General features: G+C 42.8%; 1 protein-coding gene across 2 annotated transcripts in view; it reads left to right on the plus strand.

The window, feature by feature from the left end:
* Positions 1 to 153: 153 nt before the first annotated feature.
* LOC139386972 (ELOVL fatty acid elongase 8a) overlaps positions 154 to 25,807 on the plus strand; it is a 67,042-nt gene continuing 41,388 nt past the window's right edge. Inside the window, exons 1-8 of one of the 2 annotated variants that reach the window (XM_071132891.1) lie at positions 154 to 2,004; positions 2,633 to 2,699; positions 2,831 to 3,018; positions 3,213 to 3,293; positions 3,408 to 3,464; positions 3,658 to 3,772; positions 4,485 to 4,612; positions 8,273 to 8,449. In XM_071132891.1, the coding sequence (XP_070988992.1) occupies positions 1,936 to 2,004; positions 2,633 to 2,699; positions 2,831 to 3,018; positions 3,213 to 3,293; positions 3,408 to 3,464; positions 3,658 to 3,772; positions 4,485 to 4,612; positions 8,273 to 8,440 (873 nt within the window). In that variant the 5' untranslated portion in view covers positions 154 to 1,935 and the 3' untranslated portion in view covers positions 8,441 to 8,449. Of the gene's footprint in view, positions 2,005 to 2,632; positions 2,700 to 2,830; positions 3,019 to 3,212; positions 3,294 to 3,407; positions 3,465 to 3,657; positions 3,773 to 4,484; positions 4,613 to 8,272; positions 8,548 to 25,807 lie in introns of those variants that run through there. The other variant, XM_071132890.1, reaches the window with a different exon arrangement.

Below are 25,807 nucleotides of genomic sequence, written 5' to 3' on the forward strand. Positions count from 1 at the left end.
GAATGTCATCAAAATCATTTCAATTTGTTGTGTTTCTATGTTCATAAAGGGTGGGGCAGGGTAGGTTTATTTTGCTTGTCTGGAGCAGTGGTGGGGAAAGTACCCAACTGTCATACTTGAGTAACAGTAAAGATACCTTAATAGAAAATGACTCAAGTAAAAGTCACCCAGTGAAATCCTACTTGAGTAAAAGTCTAAACGTATTTGGTTTAAAAAGAAAACTTAAGTATCAAAAGTAAATGTAATTGCTAAAGTATACTTAGGTACCAAAAGTAAAAGTAGAAATAATTTCAAATTCCTTGTATTAAGCAAACTAGACGGCACCATTTTTTTTATTTTTTAAGTTAAGTATAGCTAGGGGCACGCTCCAACTCAGACATAATTTACAAACAAACATGTGTTTAGTGGGTCCGCCAGATCAGAGGCAGTAGGGATGACCAGGAATGTTCTCTTTATAAGTGTGTGAATTAGACAATTGTCCTGTCCTGCTAAGCATTCAAAATGAGTACTTTTGGGTGTCAGGGAAAATGTATGGAGTAGAAAGTACATAATTTTCTTTAGGAATGTGGTGAAGTTAAAGTAAAAGTTGTTTAAAATATAAATAGTAAAGTAAAGTACAGATACAGTACCAACAAAAAAAAAAGACTTAAGTAGTACTTTCAAGTATTTTTACTTAAGTACTTTACACCACTGGTCTGGAGTTACTGACAGTGGATACAGGGAGGAAACCGAATATGAATACATCAGCAAAACTTAAAAAGAAGAAATAATAAGAGTTTCATAAAGTGATCTAAGACAAGCACCCAGGGCAGACAGTGGGGAGGGGGCAGACAGGAGTAGGGAATTCGTAATGCAGTTTGGATCTAGTTGTCACAGTCGTCATATGGAGGAGACCAAGGCGCAGCGTGGTAAGCTTACACACTTTTTTATTAAAGAAAAAACACTGAACAATCTATACAAAACAACAAAATGAACCGTGAAGCTAATATGAGAAGTGCAGAACAGGCAACTAAACATAGAATAAGAACCCACAAACTACCCAAGGAATATGGCTACCTAAATATGGTCCCCAATCAGAGACAACGATAAACAGCTGCCTCTGATTGGGAATCAATTCAGGTCACCAAAGGCATACATAAACCTTACAAAAACCTCTAGACATACAAAATCCCCTAGACAATAGAAAAACTAACAAACCACCCTCGTCACACCCTGACCTAACCAAAATAATAAAGAAAACAAAGATAACTAAGGTCAGGGCGTGACACTAGTCTGACTCTGAGCTGATGAACAACTCTGTTGCTCTATCACTGATGTGCCAGAGAAGCGGTTGGTGAGCTGAATTAGTTGAATGAGTCTTACCTTGCTCCTACTGACCTGTGAGCCATACATTGTTAATGAGCAGTAGGGCTACATCTCAGTGTCATTAAGTGTTTGACTTGGACTGAAATAGGTGCCAGTACTGGTGTTGGGTGCCGGTACTGTTTATATTTAGATGCAGGAGCTCCACAATACTTTTGAGCTAATATTCTATGAAGAACAGGAGCTCAAGCATTAGAACATTTGTGGTGCCGGAGTACTGGTGAGCTCCTGTCTAAATCAAGCACTGAGCGTCAATATTGTTTCACCTTTATGTAAACTCATAGGCTATTTCCTAACGAATAATAGGTCAATGTTACTGTTTGTGTTTGGGCCTAGGCCTATATCTATTCACTATTATTTGAAACCATACATTTATTCAAGTTAAATAGCTTCTCACAAGTGGGCAAGGCATGAAATAGATAGCCTAGGGCTCGGCTATAGGCTAAAATACCATGCACAGCAGGTGGATTACCTCATTGCCGCGGGGGGTGATGGTAAACGACAATTCAGCTCACTCATATCGCCATCAACACTCAGAGAGAATGCTGCGTTGGATGGCGGACAAATTCAACCATGGTTAGATGGTTTGCGACCATCAGATCTGCAATTTGTGCATTCCGGTCGATGAGTGCAGCCTACGAAGTAAGTTCTGTTAATCTCGCACCTGAATATAGACAATTACAGCCTATTATAAATAACTTTCGTATGACAAAATCAGTTAGGCCTAGCCTAAATAGTTATTTTGTAATTTCTAAAATGAATGTCCCTCTAGTCTAGACTGTAGTGGTATAACCAAGGGAAATACCTTAATCATTTGATCATCACCATTGTCATCATCTCCACTATTCATGCCAACACCTTGTTATTTCATAAAGAGCTATACACACTTCTGTGAGAGAGAAAAAAATCATAAATGTGTAACTCTTGTAGGCGACAGAGTTAAAATACAGAAGAGGTTATCCGAGGTTCAATATGCTGTGCCGTTGTGTAAGGGATTTCCTAAATCCTCCTGAAGCAAGAAGCTAAACCTGCTTTAGCTTATCCAGCTGGCCGACTGATTTGAGTAGCCTATCAACAAAACGCCTCAGATACAGTATTTCTGTGCGTGTTTTGAAATTGTGACCCTTTTCATAATTGACCAATCTGACGTTAGGTGGCAGTACTGTCGCTTTCATAGACATCCTTCTGAAATCTGCTGTATGAGTTCTAAAATGTAAACTTCTAGGAGCAAAAATGCATTTAACTCATCATATAATGCATTTTTTTGCAGCGTTTAGGGATGGCCACAACATGGCAGAAAATCCAACTGTTCTACCAAGGGGTTCTAGATAATGGAGGTAACTGTGCCCAGCTTCTAAAACCAGACCGTGCTGACTGAAGTTACCAGTACAAGACCAACATACGTGAATCATTGCTTCACCTATCCATTTTCTTATCCTATAGTAATGCTGTCTCTGTGTGCTTTCAGACAAAAGAACTGACAGCTGGTTGCTGGTGTACTCACCTGTGCCAATCACTTGCATCTTCCTGTGCTACCTGCTCCTCATATGGGTGGGCCCCAAGCTGATGGCTCAGAGACAACCAGTCAACCTCAAGCCTGTGCTCATCATTTACAACTTTGCTATGGTCTGCCTGTCTGCCTATATGTTCTATGAGGTATGGAAACAGTGGAAAGCATGGATAACTTGTAGCTATTTTACTCATATTGGATGTGCTTTGGATCTACTGTACACATTACAGTACCTATCTATATCCTTGTTATATAGTGTATGTGTAAATAAGTGATGATGAGTAGCTATTTCTCTACCTGTAAGCAGATAGTATTTTAATGCATTTTTCTCTCTCCTCAGTTCACAGCGTCATCCTGGTTGGCAAACTATAGTATATTATGTCAGCCTGTGGACTACAACACCAGCCCACTGGCAATGCGGGTAACTCATATCCACTGCAATGCTTTGCAATTGCCTTAATGTACATATACTGTGTGTAAATGATTTCTAATCTTAACCTACTGCCGAAATGTATCTTCTATGTGTTCTGAACAGATGGCCAAGGTCTGCTGGTGGTTCTACTTCTCCAAAGTCATCGAGCTCAGTGATACTGTAAGTACACTTCAGGGATTCTACTATCCCAGGTTGAAGCAAAAACGGTGTGCTCTTATTACATCTCTTCTATCAAGACATCTTTAATGTGCTGTCTTCTGTCCATGTGACTGTAGCTAATTGTGTTTCTTGTCATATTCTTGTATATCTGTCAGGTTTGATAAATAAATGAAATATGACACGTCTCTTCCAGCTTTTCTTCATCCTGAGGAAGAAGAACAGTCAGCTGACGTTCCTGCATGTCTACCACCACGGCACCATGATCTTCAACTGGTGGGCTGGGGTCAAATACGTGGCAGGAGGCCAGTGTAAGGGTTGTCACATTACTACAGCCGAGACGGTGATTCATTTACCCGGTGCTAGACCCAGACAATGATGTCCTATATGTAACAGTATAGCACTGCACAATCTATTTCTTGTGTCTGCTTCCTGCTCAGTATTGGTTGAAATAATGATTAGGCCATTCATACAGGACTTGTTCTGTAGGAGACATACAGTACACACACCCACACATTGAAATGCACCTGACATTTCAATGACTCTGGAACACATGCCGTGATACCTACCGTGTCCTTGGAACTGTTCCACACCCCTGCTATTTGAAAAAGACATTTGCAGTGGTCAAAGGAGTCATCAAAATAGACCAGCTAGGAACAGAACGGCAGGATTAAGACAAGTTTTTGGCACTAAGATGCTGTATAATTTGTTTAAAACGGCGGTGAGTTTGCAGAAAACAGCTGGCGAAGCATCTTAGTGCAGCATTTGCCCTCCTTTAGGTTTAAAGATAGTCAACACAGCCTGGCTATTTATTTTCACATTGCATGTACTTAGATGGGCAGATAGTTAGTTACGCCTTGAGATAAAATAAAGGATGAATCAAAGCCTTGACATTCAATTAAAGAACCCAGCTTTAGAAACAAGTTATAAACAACTGACCTTGTAATAAATGAAGACCTGCTGTACACGGATCACTGAATGAATCGCCCATTCTCTGTGTATTGTGTGTTCTCCTCCCTCCAGCCTTCCTTATAGGCCTTATCAACTCATTGGTGCACGTGGTGATGTATCTATACTATGGGCTGGCAGCGCTGGGGCCTCACATGCAGCAGTATCTGTGGTGGAAGCGCTACCTCACTTCCCTGCAGCTGGTGAGTAGAGTGGCCTTGATGCAGAGCCTCTGCTATAGTATGGCCTCCAAAATAGCACCCACACAGTACATTCACTAGAGTCGAGATAATACAAATGTACATTTACTTTATATCCTGTAGGGGATTTTACCCTAAGAACCTCAAATTGCTTTAAAACCCCCTTTAAAAGTCCCCTATATTACCGGTTCTGGGCTGGTTCTGACTGACATGTTCACTATGTGAACTTCACAGGGTCCAGTGTCTTATATTGGCAGAAAGCCCCATCCGTCTTGTCTCCACTAACACTCTGTCAGCAGACCTGACTAGAAGTATACGTTTTCAGACCCCACATTAGCATAGGGAGTGACATGTCACATTTTCTGGCTTATTCAGAAAAATAATAGATTTGCTCTCCCTCTGAGCAACTGAGACAACATATTAAAGGGGAGGGTCTAGCGATTTCAGGTATCATGGTTTCATCTCACTGTGATATTCTGAGCCGGATTTAGAACTCTCAACATGAAAACATTGTAAATTATTTCATAGAATTGAAACACAACCACTTTCTTTTGGTCACTGAGGGACAACATCACTTTGTGTGTAAAGCTGAAGTTGTAACGAGTCTGCAGCAATTCGAATGGCGTTGCTCAGAGGAGGCTTGGCAGAAAATGCTCTGTCTTCAGTTACAGTGGGGCAAAAACTATTTAGTCAGCCACCAAATGTGCAAGTTCTCCGACTTAAGAAGATGAGAGAGGCCTGTAATTTTCATCATAGGTGCACTTCAACTATGACAGACAAAATTAGAAAAAAAATCCAGAAAATCACATTGTAGGAATTTTTATGAATTTATTTGCAAATTATGGTGGAAAATAAGTATTTGGTCACCTACAAACAAGCAAGATTTCTGGCTCTCACAGATCTGTAACTTCTTTAAGAGGCTCCTCTGTCCTCCACTCGTTACCTGTATTAATGGCACCTGTTTGAACTTGTTATCAGTATAAAAGACACCTGTCCACAACCTCAAACAGTCACACTCCAAACTCCACTATGGCCAAGACCAAAGAGCTGTCAAAGGACACCAGAAACAAAATTGTAGACCTGCACCAGGCTGGGAAGACTGAATCTGCAATAGGTAAGCAGCTTGGTTTGAAGAAATCAACTGTGGGAGCATTTATTAGGAAATGGAAGACATACAAGACCACTGATAATCTCCCTCGATCTGGGGCTCCACGCAAGATCTCACCCCGTGGGGTCAAAATGATCTCAAGAACGGTGAGCAAAAATCCTGGAACCACACTGGGGGGACCTAGTGAATGACCTGCAGAGAGCTGGGACCAAAGTAACAAAGCCTACCATCAGTAACACACTACGCCGCCAGGGACTCAAATCCTGCAGTGCCAGAAGTTTGCTAGAGAGCATTTGGATGATTCAGAAGAAGATTGGGAGAATGTCATATGGTCAGATGAAACCAAAATATAACTTTTTGGTAAAAACTCAACTCGTCGTGTTTGGAGGACAAAGAATGCTGAGTTGCATCCAAAGAACACTATACCTACTGTGAAGCATGGGGGTGGAAACATCATATTTTGGGGCTGTTTTTCTGCAAAGGGACCAGGACGACTGATCCGTGTAAAGGAAAGAATGAATGGGGCCATGAGTGAAAACCTCCTTCCATCAGCAAGGGCATTGAAGATGAAACGTGGCTGGGTCTTTCAGCATGACAATGATCGCAAACACACCGCCCGGGCAACGAAGGAGTGGCTTCGTAAGAAGCATTTCAAGGTCCTGGAGTGGCCTAGCCAGTCTCCAGATCTCAACCCCATATAAAATCTTTGGAGGGAGTTGAAAGTCCGTGTTGCCCAGCAACAGCCCCAAAACATCACTGCTCTAGAGGAGATCTGCATGGAGGAATGGGCCAAAATACCCGCAACAGTATGTGAAAACCTTGTGAAGACTTACAGAAAACGTTTGACCTCTGTCATTGCCAACAAAGGGTATTTAACAAAGTATTGAGATAAACTTTTGCTATTGACCAAATACTTATTTTCCACCATAATTTGCAAATAAATTCATTAAAAATCCTACAATGTGATTTTCTGGATTTTTTTTCATCTTTTCTGGATTTTTTTGTCTGTCATAGTTGAAGTGTACCTATGATGAAAATTACAGGCCTCTCTCATCGTTTTAAGTGGGAGAACTTGCACAATTGGTGGCTGACTAAATACTTTTTTGCTCCACTGTACATGAAATGGGGTCACATTTGTACTGTCACTAAATATGATCATATTTATTTTACAGTTCAAATAAATATTACATCTCATAGTAAGTTGTTTCTAATTTTATTTATTTATTTAGAAACCATTTCAGTAATTTCAAGAGCTATTCCACTTGTTGAATATACAGTACCAGTCAAAAGTTTGGACAAATGAAAATAGATTTTCGATTTTTGACTCTTCAAAGTAGCCACCCTTTGCCTTGATGACAGCTTTGTACACTCTTGGCATTCTCTCAACCAGCTTCACCAGGAATTATTTTCCAACAGTCTTGAAGGAGTTCCCACATATGCTGAGCATTTGTTGGCTGCTTGATGGTTTTTGCGACTGACCTTCATGTCTTAAAGTAAAATGGACTGTCGTTTCTCTTTGCTTATTTCATCTGTTCTTGCCATAATATGGACTTGATATTTTACCAAATAGGGCCATCTTCTGTATACCACCCCTACCATGTTACAACACAAATGACTGGGTCAAATGCATTAAGAAGGAAAGAAATTCCACAAATTAACTTTTAACAAGGCACACCTTTTAATTGAAATGCATTCCAGGTGACTACCTCATGAAGCTGGTTGAGAGAATGCCAAAAGTGTGCAAAGCTGTCATCAAGGCAAAGGGTGGTTACTTTGAAGATCTCAAATATAAAAATACATTTTCATTTCTTTAACACTTTCTTGATTACGGCATGATTCCATATGTTATTTCATAGTTTTGATGTCTTCACTACTTTATGTAGAAAATAAGAAAAATAAGAAAAACACTGGAATGAGTAGGTGTGTCCAAACTTTTGACTGGTACTGTATATTTTTATAATATTTGTAATATTTACTTGAGCTTGTGTCCTCGAAAGTAAGTACACTTCAGCAATGTATAACTATGTTTAACCAGACTTTCCTAGAACTATGCAGCAATTAACTAGTTATTGTTTATGGCCGTCTCATAAAAAAAGAATTACTTTTGGGTATGTCTATTTCGGCAGAAATCTACATTTTGCATTATCAGCTGGAATCCTTAATTGAAACAATAACAAAGCTGTCTTCCCACCTGTGTTTTGGTGAAAAGTTGAGGGATGGGCCTGGAGAACAGGAACCACTCTCATATTCAAAGCAAGAGCTATGTATGCAAAGACTGACTATCCATGATATCAAAATTATAGTTTTAGCCATGTTTTGAGATCATCACTGACCTTATTAACCCTGAAGCCTTACTGTAAGACCCCCGCTAATAACTGTTGTGTGAAGACAATAGGATCATACGGCATGTACTGTATGAAGCTGCATCAGTGCTGAATACACAACATTTTTTTATTGGCTCTACAACTGTGTACTTTCAATGTGGTCACACTAGAAGCCCACAACTGAGCTTTCTTCTTATTGACACTGGTTATGTTGACCCTCTGTGACCCCAGCTCCAGTTCTTCATAGTGACCATCCACACCAGCTACAACCTGTTCACTGACTGCGACTTCCCAGACTCCATGAATGCTGTGGTGTTTGCCTACTCCCTCAGCCTCATCGTACTCTTCAGAAACTTCTACTATCAGAGCTACCTCACCAAGAAGAGCAAACAGACATGAGACACGGATGTAGAGGCAATTATTACTTTTATTAAATTGATCATGTATGTTTTTTAAATATTTATTGACCCTTCACGTTTAAGTAAAGCAGGTCTCTATCCGCTGGACATAAGCTTCTGTTTTCTTTCTGTTCCAGCCTCCCCTCCAACCAGGGTAACACACACACACACACACACCAAGAGAGAGCTAGCCCTCTCCCATTCCCAGGTCATTAGGGATGAAGTCCCAGCCACGCTCTGGCGACTCTGCCAAATTGAAATAAACCTGAGCAGGCCTCCTACTCTTCATTCCACTTATTTATCTAATCTCTCTCTGTGACACTTCATTTGTCTTTGTAGTCATTGGCTGAGAGGTTAGCCAATCGCAAGTCAGCTGGCAGTCTAAAACCGCACCCTGTGCCCCTCCTACTCTCTCCCTCTCTGACTCTGTTCTGTGAGTCCCAATAACTCAACTAGGTGATCCGAACAAGTGTGCTCGCATACTCCCTTAGAAGACTTTTGCTTGAAAATAAAAAAAAATGTAAATAGTACTGTTTGTCCACCTTGAGATGCCGTAGCCAGTATACACTTCCTCAAATTAGTCAGAATTAATCTAAGATAACTCAAAAAATCTGTCATTCACTTAGACATTTTTCATTTAGAAGTCGCTAAGATGTTTGGTGCAGTATTTGTCAAGTGAACTATTTTTTGCATGAAAACAAGTAATCTATCGTTGTGAATGACAACAAACGCTTGAGGAATCCCTATTGTTGACCAAGAATTGTTTTTGTTCTTATGAACAGCCGAAGAACCCTTGCTAAAGAACAAAACTAACAAAAATTTCACAAAATGTCTTTATAATATATGCACAAACTGTTTGCACAAACTGTTTCGGATGGAAAGCCTGCAGACGCCTTTAGCTGATCCTGTTTCCAATGTCTATTTGAACCATTCAAGTGAGGATAACTCTGAGGGGGTTTCCATCTTATGTCACTACTTTATGACTTGTGAACAGTAAAGCCTAATTTCATTACTGAAACTGATACGCCTGTTTCCCTTCCTTCTTTAAAAGTCCTTAAAGTCAAGTGACAATTAGTGTCTTTCCGTATAGTGTCACCATTGACTGACTGTTCTAGTTTTCCATCCTGGGTGTGTAACTCTCGCTATTCATGGGTTCTGGAAAATGACGTAGCTTGTATTGCAGTGCATGTGCTCAGTCTGTTGTGTTGAATTGCATGACAGCTGTCTTTTAAAAAAGCAGTTCAACAACAATCACTAAGAGTTCAGTCATGCAGGCACTGTGACGTCTTTGTGACTCGTGTCATGACCAAGGACTGAGGGGCTTTGTGGCCCCATATAAAGTAGCCGGTTTGAAATGTCTCTGGTACACACTTAGCCAGCAGCATACCACCCTGTAACCCACTGCTGGCTTGGTTCTGAAGCTAAGCAGGGTTGGCCCTGATTGGTCCTTAGATGGGAGACCAGATGCTGCTGGAAGTGGTGTTGGAGGACAAGTAGGAGGCACTCTTCCCTCTGGCCAAAAATATCCCAATGCCCCAGGGCAGTGATTGGGGACATTGCCCTGTATAGGGTGCCGTCTTTCGGATGGGATGTTAAACGGGTGTCCTGAATCTCTGTGGTCACTAAAGATCCCATGGCACTTATCTTAAGAGTAGTGGTGTTAACCCCGGTGTCCTGGCTAAATTCCCAATCTGGTCCTCATACCTAATCATCCCCAGTTTACATCCCCAGTTTACAATTGGCTCATTCATCACCCCTGTAACTACTCCCCAGGTTGTTGCTATAAATGAGAATGTGTTCTCAGTCAATTTACCTGGTAAAATAACGGTTAAATAAAAATAAAATAGAAAAGAAGAGAAGGTGCTATCTAGAACCTAAAAGGGTTCTTTGGCTGTCCCCATAGGAGAATCCTTTTTGGGTTCCATGTAGAATTATTTTTGTGTTCTATGTAGAATCATTTTTGTGTTCCATGTAGAACCTTTTTGTGTTCCATGTAGAATCCTTTTTGTATTCCATGTAGAACCTTTTTGTGTTCCATGTAGAATTATTTTTGTGTTCCATGTAGAATCATTTTTGTGTTCCATGTAGAACCCTTTCCACAGAGGGTTCTACATGGAACACAAGGGGGTACTACCTGGAACCCAAAGAGTTCTACCAGGAACCAAAAAGGTTTCTCCTATGGGGACAGCAAAAGAACCCTTTTGGAACCCTTTTTTCTAATAGTGTAGATACAGCTGTGTAGAGTTACAGACCATATCCTGCTGGTGAGATGGCTGCTGTTTTCCTCGCAAGTATGAGTGTCACATCTCATACCCCACAGCTTATTGCCAGATGCACATTTGGACATATTTGTCACTGGAATCAGCTTGCAGTATTGCTCTGGGGGCATGTGTCCTCTCCCAGCAATATATTGCTGTCAGTCTTCAATCCCAGCCATCCAACACCACATGCCTGTGCTGATGTGTTTGAAAACAAACCCCTGAGTCTCCTTACTCCTAAGAGCACAATTTCATGTCTGTACGTTGTGTTCACACAAATGCCAGATAAATAAATGATAGCCAGTATTTTCCACCACTCTCATTTTAATCAAAGTTTGACACAGCCGACACTCCTCCTTGGCTCTCTAAGCCTGTCACATAATATCTGACAAGATGTCCTCTTGGAACTTGTCTTTTAATGTGACTCGTCTGGGAGAATGCAGTGGTCTACAGCCACGTTGATTTACAGTAGGGGCCTCCCCTCCTCAACGTTCATCCACTGACTGTCTTGTGCAATAAACAAGTGACGTGTTCCTGGGTGTGTAGTTAAATGTCACTTTCCCCGTGAGACAGGAGATGAAGACCATCCTTTAATGCCACTGTCACTTTAAGTATCGGAGGCTTCCTCTGCTACTGCCGTTTGATAAGGGGAATTGAAAGTGGATGAAAGCACATTCATTTGTGGTGAGAGAGAGGTTGGAGGGAATGATAATCTCTCCCCTAACTCCCCCCTGTTTCTTCCTTTCTTTAGTTTAGCATGTCGTGGTTGTGGCTGATATTAAGGGATCCATTTTACCTTCAGTGGCTGGTGCCAAATGGTTTGAGATTGAGCAAGGGGTCATTTGAATCACCTGTGTCCAGTCCTCAGCTACACTATGCTGTTCTAGGTATACTGACAAACACCCATACCCACTCTTCCACATGAAAAAATATATGTTAGTTGTCTAAAAGCTTAAACTCTAATCAAGATGAGAACTCATGTTCACAAGTCTCTCACATCTAGACATGGCGACATTATCTTCTAAAAATGTCCCACAGATCAACAAAGGTACACCACTTATGGCAGCGAGAAGGAAACATAACACAACCACTGATAACAAGAGAAAGTGATGATGTAGAGTCACTTATAAATTAGTTTGGTAGTCTCCCCAGTAACAGCAAGTAGCACCTTGTCTGTACACTGTAATTTGTAATCCCTTAAAGTGGGGGTGAGCCCTCCTTAGCCGGGCCAGTCGGTAATCACAGAGTCAGTGAGAGGGGCTGGGGAACGAGCGGCTGATGATGGTGCTTGAGGTGAGCTACTGGTTTCAGACAAAGAGGGTTAACAAGAGGGTGAGCAATCTCAGCTAGTGCTTTCATTTAAGCCTCTTGTTTCAGCCAATCAACCAGCTAGCACTCGTAAAGGGGTCAGTACAGGGCGTAAGGTATGTATGAGAGTTCTGAAGAGGTTTATACAGACATGGAAGGAAAGGATGGGAAATTGTTTTGTTGAAACAAGAGTTAATAATTTGGTTCCTAATGGAAGCGGCCTAATGTGTGTGGATATCCCTACGCACGCGCACACTCACACACACACACACACACACACACGATCTTGTTTAACTAACCTTGTGGTGACACTCAATTTATAACCATTCTAAATCCTATTTTCCCTAAACCTAACCCTAACCCCATAACCTAAACCTAACCCTAACCCCATAACCTAAACCTAACCCTAACCCTAACCCCATAACCTAAACCTAACCCTAACCCCACAACCTAAACCTAACCCTAACCCCATAACCTAAACCTAACCCCATAACCTAAACCTAACCCCATAACCTAAACCTAACCCCATAACCTAAACCTAACCCCATAACCTAACCTTAACCCTAACTCTAATTCTATTTTAACCCTCTAATTCTATCTATCCCTAAACCCCTTCGAAATAGCATTTGACTTGTGGGGACCAACAAAATGTCCCCAGTTTTTTGTTTCCAGGTAGAACCATTTTAGGTTCTAGATAGCATCTGTTTTCTAAGAGTGCAGAATAATTAATCTGGTAAGAACGGCCACTTTCATCAGGAAACATGAAAACCTTATCAACATTTGTGTTAATACACTGTGTAGCTGCCAGGCTGTACCCTTTATGGGTGTCTGATGAGCAATACAAAATGGCTGCCAAAGGGCTACAAAGGCTCCTAGTCTAGCATTGTTTACCTTTTGTATAACCCTCATAGAAGAGTGAGACTAATAACCTTCAGCCACCATCAGTCTCCAGCGACCTAATATCTGGTTTGAATAGGAATCTAGCCTGCGCTGAATGGATGGTTTGTCTGTGACTGATGTTCTCTAGCTCTCTGGTCTCATATAGAGATGACTTGACCTTTATCAGTAGTGCTGTAATGCAGCACACCGCCTGGCCTCCCTCTGTGTTCAAATTGTAATCAGCAGCTGTGCTGTCAGGTTCAATTCCAATGTGCAGACAGCCTACCTGTCACATACACTCCCACACATATACAGACACACACACACAGACATAGCAAACACGCACACACAAACGCACACACACACACACACTCACAGTTCTTAAAGTGGGCCCTTATGTACCCTGTAGACTTAGCAAATCATCGTAAGAAGGACACAGCTACTTTGTGGTTTACTGACACAACCGTGATGCAGAGCCTCCTACGACAGACACAGTGGGCCCTCTTTGATATTAACACTTTATTTGGTTAAAATATTCCTCAAATGCATCGCGCCACTGCCCTCTAGTGAGATCAGAGGCCATATCAAGCTCCTTGGAATTGGACTAGTGGTCCATACCTGCTTATAAACTAGTCTTATAAACTCACCCATATCATTGTGACTGTACATCAAATCGTTCTTTTACAACATATTCTGATGGGAATACTATCTCTGTGTACTATCTCCTTGCAAGGTCATTCTAAGGTCAGTCCGAAGGCTTGATAGCTTTACATGACATCTTTAGAGCACTAAGTGTGTGTGTGTGTGTGCGTGCGTGCATGTAAGGGAGCTGTGACATTCACTTCATTTTCAGTGGAATCACACAGAGTCAGTTAGTTGGGGTCACTGTCCCTCTTATGTGTGATAGATCTGAGAAAACATTTGTTTTGATTGGATGTCTGAAATAAGCACTTACATTTCCACTATCCAGTAACCATCTAACCATCAAATGATCAGTTGATTACTCAATAAATGTGTATAAAGTTATACTAAGAATAGATATGAGGATTTCATTGATGTACAGAGACCCTGGCTGTAAGTTCCTACTTGCACTTACACATTACCTTTTGCAAATTTGCACTTGATGCTCATTCATGTCAACCCATGCCAAAGGTTGTTGCATATTTCATCACAAAAAAACAGTAAGTGTTGGGCTGGCCTCTCTGGTTGTAGGGCAGATTTTCTGTGTTAAACCGGCCCTCTTTGCCTACCTACTCACCGCCCCACCTGGGGTCCGGCTGTCCTTCTCTACATTATTCAGAGCCACAACGCCAAGTTACAGTGCTGTATTTCCCATGTCTTCCATTTCAAATGATTTTCCAAGCATATTTCACTTGACACAAAGACAAAGGACCCGGCACATTTGTTTCTCTCCTTTTCCTCGTAATATTAAATATGAATGCCAGCATAATTTCGCAGACTCCCGAGTACCAAGGAGCGGGAGAGTACAGCCCTGTAGTCATCAGTGACTTCAGTTTTTTTTCCTAGAGGTAAGAAGTTTGTCAAAATACATTTTGAGATGCCCCAGCACAGTATTTACATTTACATGTCACATTTTGTTCATACTGTATATGGGCAGGCTATTTAATATGAAGCTCTAGTCTTTTCTATAACATTTGCCTGGTGGTTATGTTTATCTTTGTTTGTGTGTATTACCCAGTCCTTACCTGGACTGCTCCCCACAATACGCCAAGACACTTTAACATCAAAGGCACCACACATAGTCACCTGGCTCCCGTAGGAGCGTACTCTTTTGATTCTCTTCCCCCCTCTCCCTCCACTGTCTGCTGAGCGGTTCCCCCTGGCCCCCTGCACTCCCCAGCCCCCTGTTTTCCTGCTCCCTGGGTCACCTAGCGCTTAAAATAACCGCGCCAAGGACCCGCTACGTCTTCTCCTCAGCCCACTCCTCCAGTGAATTACACAGCCGTTCCACATTATTAAACATGACACTCAACCAAGATAATGAAGCCTTTCTTCATCTCATTTGGAATCCTAATCTAATTTCTTTGATTAATGGGCACTGATCTGCATATCAAGGGCTCTTGTTAATTTCTCCGGCAAATCCCTTTTTATGATGCGCTCGCAAAACAAAATAAGTATCTGTCTTAAGAATCTCTCTTTCCCTACCCCTTCTTTTCCACATGAGAGGCTTAATGGGGAAAGGGAATGGGGCCGGGTAGCAGGCTGATTAGATGATGGCTCCAACCACCATCCCCTCCTCCCACTCAAGACAAGACAGGAGAAGAGAGAATCTGTCATGTGTTTTGTTCAAGTTCAAGTTTATTTGTCTGATGTACAGGATACGCATGGTATACACTGTTGAACGAAATGCGACAACAATAACAAATAAAATGTATGATTTTTTGCGTTGAATGGTCTTGGCCTCATTTGTCCTCTCTGTGCGGTAGTACTGCTCTGCTGCATTGACCATTATATCAAGGCACAAGGCGAGACCCAAATGCAGACACAGGAGGCAGATGGTTGGAGTCTTACAATGTTTATTAATCCAAAGGGGTAGGCAAGAGAATGGTCGTGGACAGGCAGAATGGTCAGGCAGGCGGGTACAAAGTCCAGAAACAGGCATGGGTCAAAACCAGGACGACTAGAAAAAGGAGAATGCAAAAAGCAGGAGAACGGGAAAACCGCTGGTTGACTTAGAAACATGCAAGACGAACTGGCACAGAGAGACAGGAAACACAGGGATAAATACACTGGGGAAAATAAAAGACACCTGGAGGGGGTGGAGACAATCACAAGGACATGTGAAACAGATCAGGGTGTGACACATTAGGCTACTCCACATCGCCACTAGAACCAGTCGAGCCATCCAGGACACAAGAGCCACTAGGCTTCTTCATGGGGGAGGAGGAGGGATGGAGGTCTGGCCTGAGCCATTAATAAAAATCCCTACTCAGAGGAAAAATACAATAATGGAGCTTCACAGCACAAGCCTCCTTCTGTGTATTCATCCCAAATGGAATCCTACTCCCCACAGGGCTCTGGTCAAAAGTCACACACATAGGGCCTGATTCAGACTTAGGAAATGTATTCATTTTTTATGCATTTTTACTTCTCAGTAGTTCAAATCAAAATCACATCAAATGTATTTATATAGCCCTTTGTACATCAGCTGATATCTCAAAGTGCTGTACAGAAACCCAGCCTAAAACCCCAAACAGCAAGCAATGCAGGTGTAGAAGCACAGTGGCTAGGAAAAACTCCCTAGAAAGGCCAAAACCTAGGAAGAAACATTGAGAGGAACCAGGCTATGAGGGGTGGCCAGTCCTCTTTAGGCTGTGCTGGGTGGAGATTATAACAGAACATGGCCAAGATGTTCAGATGTTCATAAATGACCAGCATGGTCAAGTAATAATAATCACAGTAGTTGTCGAGGGTGCAGCAAGTCAGTACCTCAGGAGTAAATGTCAGTTAGCTTTTCATAGCTGATCATTAAGAGTATCTCTACCACTCCTGCTGTCTCTAGAGAATTGAAAACAGCAGGTCTGGGACAGGTAGCACGTCCGGTGAACAGGTCAGGATTCCATAGGCGCAGGCAGAACAGTTGAAACTGGAGCAGCAGCACGGCCAGGTGGACTGGGGACAGCAAGGAGTCATCATGCAAGGGTGTCCTGAGGCATGGTCCTAGGGCTCAGGTCCCCCGAAAGAGAGAGAAAGAAAGAAAGAGAGAAAGAGAGAATTAGAGAGAGCATACTTAAATTCACACAGGACACTGGAGAAATACTCCAGATATAACAGACTGACTCTAGCCCCCTGACACATAAACTACTGCAGCATAAATACTGGAGGGTGAGACAGGAGGGGTCGGGAGACACTGTGGCCCCATCCGATGATACCCCCAGACAGGGCAAAACAGGAAGGATATAACCCCACCCACTTTGCCAAAGCACAGCCCCCACACCACAGCAAACGTTCCAAGATGGCATAGCAGTTCAGACGTCTTTTGTCCCCGTCTTGTCGTGTCCCGTATATATATATATATATATATATATATATATATATATATATATATATATATATATTTACAACTTTCTTCGCATACATTTTTTATATATATTTTTTATTTTCTTTTATCTTCAAAACACTCTCCTGCAACCCACCTCACCAATTTATATATTTTTTAAAAGAAAGTATTATTTACCTCAAATCTGTAATCCTCCATAGAAGCTAACCAGAAGCTAGCCAGAAGCTATCCCAGAAGCTAATCCAGAAGCTAGCCAGAAGCTAACCAGAAGCTAATCAGAAGCTAGTTAGCTTCTTTACTGGCTAATTGTTAGTATTCAGCTAACCACGGTTTGTGGTCATCAGCTATCCTTTAGCTCGAAAATCTATCGCCAGTTTTGTACGGACCGCGCCGTCTCCATGTCCCCGGATTTCAACCGCTAACTCTGGACATTTATACCTGGATCTCGCAGCTAGCTAGCTGCTATCCGTGTGACTATCGGCTTACGTCGATTCCGTAGCAAACATCAATTATTCCGAAGCTAGCCAGCTGAAGAGTTCCATTAGTCACTCCTGGGCTACAATCACCTATCCGGACCCGTTTTACTGCCAACGCGGAGCCCCACCGGGCCTTCACAACTGGACTACCGACGTTATCTACCCGAGGGAGTTATCCGGCTGGCTCCTCTGTCGCGACGTTACCTGAACGCCCATCTGCGGTCCGCAAATCATTAGCTGTCTTATCGGCTGCTGTCTGAATAGACCTGTCGGACAATTTATTTATTTTTATTTTTATTTTTTCTTGGGCCTCTATAACTATATCTATTGTTTTTTTTGCGAATTGGATTGATCCCCCCTACCACACGGAACCCCACTAATCCTACCGACGGAAACGCACGAGGTGACTAAAAACAGACCTCCATCCTATGCTAGCTTGCTACCGATGGCCCGGCTAGCTGTCTGAATCGCCGTGACCCTAACCAACCTCACTACTCACTGGACCCTTTTGATCACTCGATTAAACATGCCTCTCCTTAATGTAAATTATTATTTTACTCTCTGTTCCAGACGTTCTAGACGACCAATTCTTATTGCTTTTAGCCGTACCCTTATCCTACTCCTCCTCTGTTCCTCTGGCGATGTAGAGGTGAATCTGCAGTGCCTAGCTCAACTCCTATTCCCCAGGCGCTCTCTTTTGATGACTTCTGTAACCGTAATAGCCTTGGTTTCATGCATGTTAACATTAGAAGCCTCCTCCCTAAGTTTGTTTTATTCACTGCTTTAGCACACTCTGCCAACCCGGATGTTCTAGCTGTGTCTGAATCCTGGCTTAGGAAGACCACCAAAAATTCTGAAAATGTCATCCCAAACTACAACATTTTCAGACAAGATAGAACTGCCAAAGGGGGCGGTGTTGCAATCTACTGCAAAGATAGCCTGCAGAGTTCTGTCCTACTATCCAGGTCTGTAACCAAACAATTTGAACTTCTACTTTTAAAAATCCACCTCTCTAAAATCAAGTCTCTCACCGTTGCCGCCTGCTATAGACCACCCTCTGCCCCCAGCTGTGCTCTGGACACCATATGTGAACTGCTTGCTCCCCATCTATCTTCAGAGCTCGTGCTGCTAGGTGACCTAAACTGGAACATGCTTAACACCCCAGGGTTCAATTCTTGGACCGACTCTCTTCTCTGTATACATCAATGATGTCGCTCTTGCTGCTGATGAGTCTCTGATCCACCTCTACGCAGACGACACCATTCTGTATACTTCTGGCCCTTCTTTGGATACTGTATTAACAACCCTCCAGGCAAGCTTCAATGCCATACAACTCTCCTTCCGTGGCCTCCAACTGCTCTTAAATACAAGTAAAACTAAATGCATGCTCTTCAACCGATCGCTACCTGCCCGCCTATCCAACATCACTATTCTGGACGGCTCTGACTTAGAATACGTGGACAACTACAAATACCTAGGTGTCTGGTTAGACTGTAAACTCTCCTTCCAGACCCACATCAAACATCTCCAATCCAAAGTTAAATCTAGAATTGGCTTCCTATTTCGCAACAAAGCATCCTTCACTCATGCTGCCAAACACACCCTTGTAAAACTGACCATCCTACCAATCCTCGATTTTGGCGATGTCATTTACAAAATAGCTTCCAATACCCTACTCAACAAATTGGATGCAGGTTATCACAGTGCAATCCGTTTTGTCAGCAAAGCCCCATATACTACCCACCATTGCGACCTGTACGCTCTCGTTGGCTGGCCCTCGCTTCATACTCGTCGCCAAACCCACTGGCTCCATGTCATCTACAAGACCCTGCTAGGTAAAGTCCCCCCTTATCTCAGCTCGCTGGTCACCATAGCATCACCCACCTGTAGCACGCGCTCCAGAAGGTATATCACTCTGGTCACCCCCAAAACCAATTCTTTCTTTGGCCGCCTCTCCTTCCAGTTCTCTGCTGCCAATGACTGGAACGAACTACAAAAATCTCTGAAACTGGAAACACTTATCTCCCTCACTAGCTTTAAGCACCAACTGTCAGAGCAGCTCACAGATTACTGCACCTGTACATAGCCCACCTATAATTTAGCCCAAACAACTACCTCTTTCCCTACTGTATTTATTTTATTTATTTATTTATTTTGCTCCTTTGCACCCCGTTATTTTTATTTCTACTTTGCACATTCTTCCACTGCAAATCTACCATTCCAGTGTTTTACTTGCTATATTGTATTTACTTTGCCACCATGGCCTTTTTTTGCCTTTACCTCCCTTATCTCACCTCATTTGCTCACATCGTATATAGACTTGTTTATACCGTATTATTGACTGTGTGTTTGTTTTACTCTATGTGTAACTCTGTGTCGTTGTATGTGTCGAACTGCTTTGCTTTATCTTGGCCAGGTCGCAATTGTAAATGAGAACTTGTTCTCAACTTGCCTACCTGGTTAAATAAAGGTGAAATAAAAAATAAAAAACTAGAGGGATATCTTCAACCACCAACTTACCATCCTGAGACAAGGTCGAGTATAGCCCACAAAGATCTCTGCCACGGCACAACCCAAGGGGGGGCACCAACCCAGACAGGAAGACCACGTCAGTGACTCAACCCACTCAAGTGACGCACCCCTCCTAGGGACGGCATGGAAAAGCACCAGAAAGCCAGTGCCTAGGCCCCTGTAATAGGGTTAGAGGCAGAGAATCCCAATGGAGAGAGGGGAACTGGCTAGGCAGAGACAGCAAGGGCGGTTAGTTGCTCCAGTGCCTTTCAGTTCACTTTCACACTCCTGGGCCAGACTACACTCAATCATAGGACCTACTGAAGAGAGTGTCTTCAATAAAGACTTAAAGGTTGAGACCGAGTCTGCGTCTCTCACATGGGTAGGCAGACCATTCCATAAAAATGGAGCTCTATAGGAGAAAGCCCTGCCTCCAGCTGTTTGCTTAGAAATTCTAGAGACAATTAGGAGACCTGCGTCTTGTGACCGTAGCGTACGTGTAGGTATGTACGGCAGGACCAAATCGTAAAGATAGGTAGGAGCAAGCAAGCCCATGTAATGCTTTGTAGGTTATCAGTAAAACCTTGAAATCAGCCCTTAACTTAACAGGAAGCCAGTGTAGGGAGGCTAGCACTGGAGTAATATAATCAAATTTTGAGGTTCTAGTCAGGATTCTAGCAGCCGTATTTAGCACTAACTAATGTTTATTTAGTGCTTCATCCAGGTAGCCGGAAAGTAGAGCATTGCAGTAGTCTAACCTAGAAGTAAAAAAAGCATGGATACATTTTTCTGCATCAATTTTGGACAGAAAGTTTCTGATCTTTGCAATGTTACGCAGATGGAAAAAAGCTGTCCTTGAAACAATCTTGATATGTTCATCAAAAGAGAGATCAGTTAGCCTAATATGATCCACTGTCACTAGCGATCCTCAGGAACAACCACACGAACGCAGAGGAAAGAATGGTAAACTAACAATGGAATGGAATGATCCAAGATGTATTGAAACTAATACTAAACTGACAAGTTCTAAATGTCTGTGGGTATAACTGATGGTGGCTACTGATAGTGGCTAATATTTAACACGGCACAAATCTGCTAAAAATGTAGTGAAAAGTCTGGGCATAAAATTAATATATTCTAGAAATCCTAAATCAACTCGGTAGGTTTGGCACTATACTGTCATTTGCATATGGCTACAGAAGCCTATAGCTTGGGTCTCCAAATGTCATCCCTGCAAGTTATAAGGCCAGCATTTCATAAACTTGTGGAAAAGGTTGAAATCCTTCAGTTTTCTGCCATATGACTGGTTTGACATTTGTCTCTAGCGATCTAGCGATTTAAAACAATTGTCATTTATATTTATAATCCCCTTATCTAAATGGGTTACTCCTTTACCTAGCTCTTATCAATAGCTCTTATCAATTTGTAAATTACAGTGCATGGAGAATGGTGTTATTTCTATAGGACAAAAAAATCATAATTTCATTGTGCGTAAAGCTGGTGTAATTATGAGGGAATTAAATCAAGGTCAGAATACGACGTATCTGTAGACACACCTCCGTCTTCAATTCATTAGATCCCTACCCCAAACAAATAGCGGAATTAAGTTCAAGGTCAGAATACGCATAGCGATAAAAGTGCTTAAAAAGGGAATTATGTCCAATTTACACATGCTTACCTCGGGTTGGAATTCCCCCCATAGTGAATAGAGGACCATATGGGACTCAACCCATCATGTTTCTCAACTTTCGCAACTGCAACTAGAGTGCTTCTCAAATGGTTGTTTTTCTTAAAGCATGTCTACCTTTGCATCATGCATTACTGTGGGCTTAGAAGAAATGTCAGGAAGGGTTTCGGAATTGCACGGTGGTATTAGCCAGTGGCAGCAGCTAATTGGTTGAAGACGTGAGGTGGTTGGAGTTATGATATGATGCTTTCAAACTTTTCAAACTACCGGTAGTTTCTTTGAGAAGATATATAATGTGATCTGTGCATTTGAAAAACAGCATAAATACACCTATTTCACTTTTGCATGTCAAAAAGAATGACCACTGCTGCACATCCTGCCACTAATTTGAACAGATGAACAAAAGGGCACCAGGGTGAACGCAACAAGCATGCAGATGCATGAAGTGAAAACACATTATCTAACTGGGGATAGCTAGCTAACATAATGTCAGAAAGCATGATGCGCTAGCCAGTTAACTTTCATTCTGAAATAACTTCATATTTCCAAGTTAGTAAGATATTATTTTAGAAATACTTGAAATTGGCATGGGAGCTAACTAGCTTGCAAGCTACCAGCTAGCTATAGCTAGCAAGCTGCTTATCAAAGGTAGATAACTGGTTCATTTGATTATGCTTTGTGATACACCTGGTTTTATGCTGTTTTAGTCCACACAACATGTTGCCCGGTCACCTACAGTAGAACATTGTGAACCCGGGGGAAACAATAAAATTGGCCATGCTTTGTTGTCCTATCAGATAGGCGATGAGAAGGTTCTAGCTAGTGTATCCCTCTGCCATTCAACTCTTATTGTCACGCCCTGACCATAGAGAGCCTTTTTATTCTCTATTTTGGTTAGGTCGGGGTGTGACTAGGGTGGGTAATCTACGTTGTTTTATTTCTATGTTGGCCTGGTATGGTTCCCAATCAGAGGCAGCTGTTTAGCGTTGTCTCTAATTGGGGATCATATTTAGGCAGCCATTTCCCCACTGTTTTTTGTGGGATCTTGTTTATGTGTAGTTGCCTGTGAGCACTCCATAGCTTCCCGTATCGTTTATTCTTTATTGTTCACTTATAATAAAAATGTCGAACCGATTTCACGCTGCACTTTGGTCCGAATGTTCTTACGACGATCGTGACACTTATTGGATGTAGTTGTCCAGTTTATCGGCTCCCAGGCTCCCATGACTGCTATGATTATTTATTTACAAGTTAATTACAATTTGCTTTTTACTTTAGCACCATCTGTGCCTGATAGAGCAGATCTAGTCTCACGTGCGAGATTGAAGTAAGCTGTCTGCCGTAAGAGACTACTTTCAGCATATCTGACTACCACTCCATTTTGCTTCTCCCCACTTAGAAACAAAGACTCAAGAGGGAAGTTCCGGTGGTCAGGTCTGTACAATGCTGGTCCGACCAATCTGAATTCATGCTCCAAGACTGTTTTTATCACGTGGACTGGAATATGTTTTGGGTCACCCCTGGGAGTAACATCAATGGATACGCTGACTCAGTCACCGGATTCATAAAGAAATGCATAGATGATGTATAATGTCTTTCAAAACATACCCAAATCAAAAACTGTGGATTGTTGGCAGACTTGTAAAGAAACTGAAGGAGAGAGATGCTGCTTACAAACACGGTAAGGTAACCAGGGATGGGTGTATGGTTAAACAATACAAATACAACCTACGCAGATAGATCAAGATGGCGAAACACAAGTATAGGGACAAGGTGGAAGAGCAATTCAGCGGGTCGGATACAAGGCGTATGCGGCAGGGGCTCCTAACGATTATGGATTACAAAAAGAAAGCCATCCACCAACACCGCCCTTCTGGATGAGCTAAACATATTTTTCTCACACTTAGAGCAAAACAACTACTGAGCGACCGAGGAGAGCATCTGAGGTCAACATATTAACAGACCCCACGGAGGATGTGTGTTAGTCATTCAAACCTGTTAACCCTTGCATCCCTAGCCATGCCATCAGATCATGTGGAGATCAATCTTTCTCTTGCTCAGGTCGCTATCCCCACCTGCCTCAAGATGTCCACTGTCATCCCCATGCCCAAGAAAGGGAAAGTAACTGAATGATTACCAACCCGTAGCATTCACTTCCGTCGTCATGAAGTTCCTTCGAGAGGCTAGTCAAAGACCACATCACCTCCTCCCTCCCCGACACCGACAGATCCACGGATGACACAGTCGCCATTGCACTGCACACTGCACTCACCCACCTGGACAACAATAATGCATATGTGAGGATGCTGTTCATTGACTACAGCTAGGCAACATTACCTCCTCCACACTGATCCTCAACACGGGGGCCCCACAAGGGTGTGTCCTCAGTCCCCTCTGGTAGTCTCTGTATACCCACGACTGCATGGGCTCACACATATCCAACTCCATCATCAAGTTCGCTGATGACACGACAGTAGTAGGCCTGATTACCAACAACGACGAGCCGGCCTACAGTGACGGGGTAGGTACTTTAACTGTGTGGTGCCAGGTAAACAACCTCTCCATCAACGTCAGAAAAACAAAAGAGCTGATTGTGGACTTCAGAAGGAACCAGGCTGGGCACGCCCCCACACTCATCAAAGTCGTGGAGATGGACAAAAACTTCAAGTTCCTCAGCGTACACATCTCTGAGGAGCTGAAATGGTCAAACCACAAGGACACTGTGGTGAAGAAAGCACAACAGCGACTCTTCAACCTCAGGATGCTGAAGAAATGTATAGTTTCCCCAAGGGCCCACAGGAGCACCATCGAGAGAATACTGTTGGGCTGTATCACAACCTGGTATGGAAACTCCACCACGGCGGACTGCAAGGTACTACAGAGGGTGGTACGCTCAGACGAACACACCATTGGTTGCACACTGCCTGCCCTCCAGAACACCTAGAACGCCAGATTTCGCAGGAAAGCCAAGAAGATTTTCAGGGACAGTCACCCGAGCCATGGTCTGTTCTCCCCGTTCCATCACTCAGAAGCGGGCAGTATAGGAGTATCATGGCAAAAACTTTAGGACTGGCCAATAGCTTCTACCCCCAGAACATCTGGCTGCTGAATATTATCATGTTGAATAGCCACCACTAGCCAGTTACTGCTCCCACCGTCCCCCATCCCTCCCACTCCCCCGCACTTCCTACCGGTCTTCCCCCCCCTGCTGCTCCCCCTATGGACATTTCCCACCCCCCTCAATGGACGTTTACCCTGACCCCACCCCATTGGACATGTATCTTTGTGCACAGTTGTTAATATGTATATACAGCATTATTATTGTCATGACGTTGCCCTGTTGGGGAGGTTTATGACCCCCCATAAATACCCCTTTTTCTCTCCACTCTACAGAATGGACTGTTGGAAAGCCCTTCGTTAACATAGAGAGAGTATTGTAACATCAACAGGTTGGGGAAAATAACTATCTTTATGTAATCCAACCAGTTGAAAGTGTCCGTGGTACTTAAAGAATATGATGTCAGATCAGGTGTCATCTGAGACATTATTACTGATGATAGGACGACATTGTCATGTAGTGTCATATTATGTCTTGTTCCTGTTCTTTCTCTTCACTCCGTCTCCCTCTGCTGGTCGTATTAGGTTACCTTCTCTTCCTCTCCTTCCCCCAGCTGCTCCTCATCTTCTCTAACTACCTCGTTCACCCTTTTCCCACCTGTTCACTTTTTTCCCTCTGATTAGGTCTCTATTTCTCTCTCTGTTCCTGCTTCTGTCTTTGTCAGATTCTCGTTTGAGTTTCTCATGCCAGAACCAAACTATCGTCTCGTTTGCTTCACCCTTGTCCTGTCCTGTCGGAATCTGCCTGTTCATCTGATGCTACGTGTGATCAGGTACCTCTGTCCTCTACGACCCGCGCCTACCCAGAGAGACCAGCAGTCTGTCGCCGCTAACCCAGCTATTCTCCTCTGCTGCTAGAAGGGGACTCTAACCCAGCGATTCTCCTCTGCTGCTAGAAGGGGAACTCTTCTGTGATTTCAGAAGGACTTTATGTTTCATTTGTCGCCCTCTCTGCGGGTTGTTTATTTTGACATTAAAGGACTCTGTTTTTGTTAAACCGCTTTTGGGTCCTCACTCACGTGCATAACAGAAGAATCTGACCATGAATGGACCCAGCGACTTCGGACCCTCTCCACTCAGCCGTCGAGATCCAGGGAGCGATGCTAGGCAG

This window comes from Oncorhynchus clarkii, chromosome 28 (genome assembly GCF_045791955.1).
Source record: "Oncorhynchus clarkii lewisi isolate Uvic-CL-2024 chromosome 28, UVic_Ocla_1.0, whole genome shotgun sequence".
Classification (NCBI taxonomy): Eukaryota; Metazoa; Chordata; class Actinopteri; order Salmoniformes; family Salmonidae; genus Oncorhynchus; species Oncorhynchus clarkii.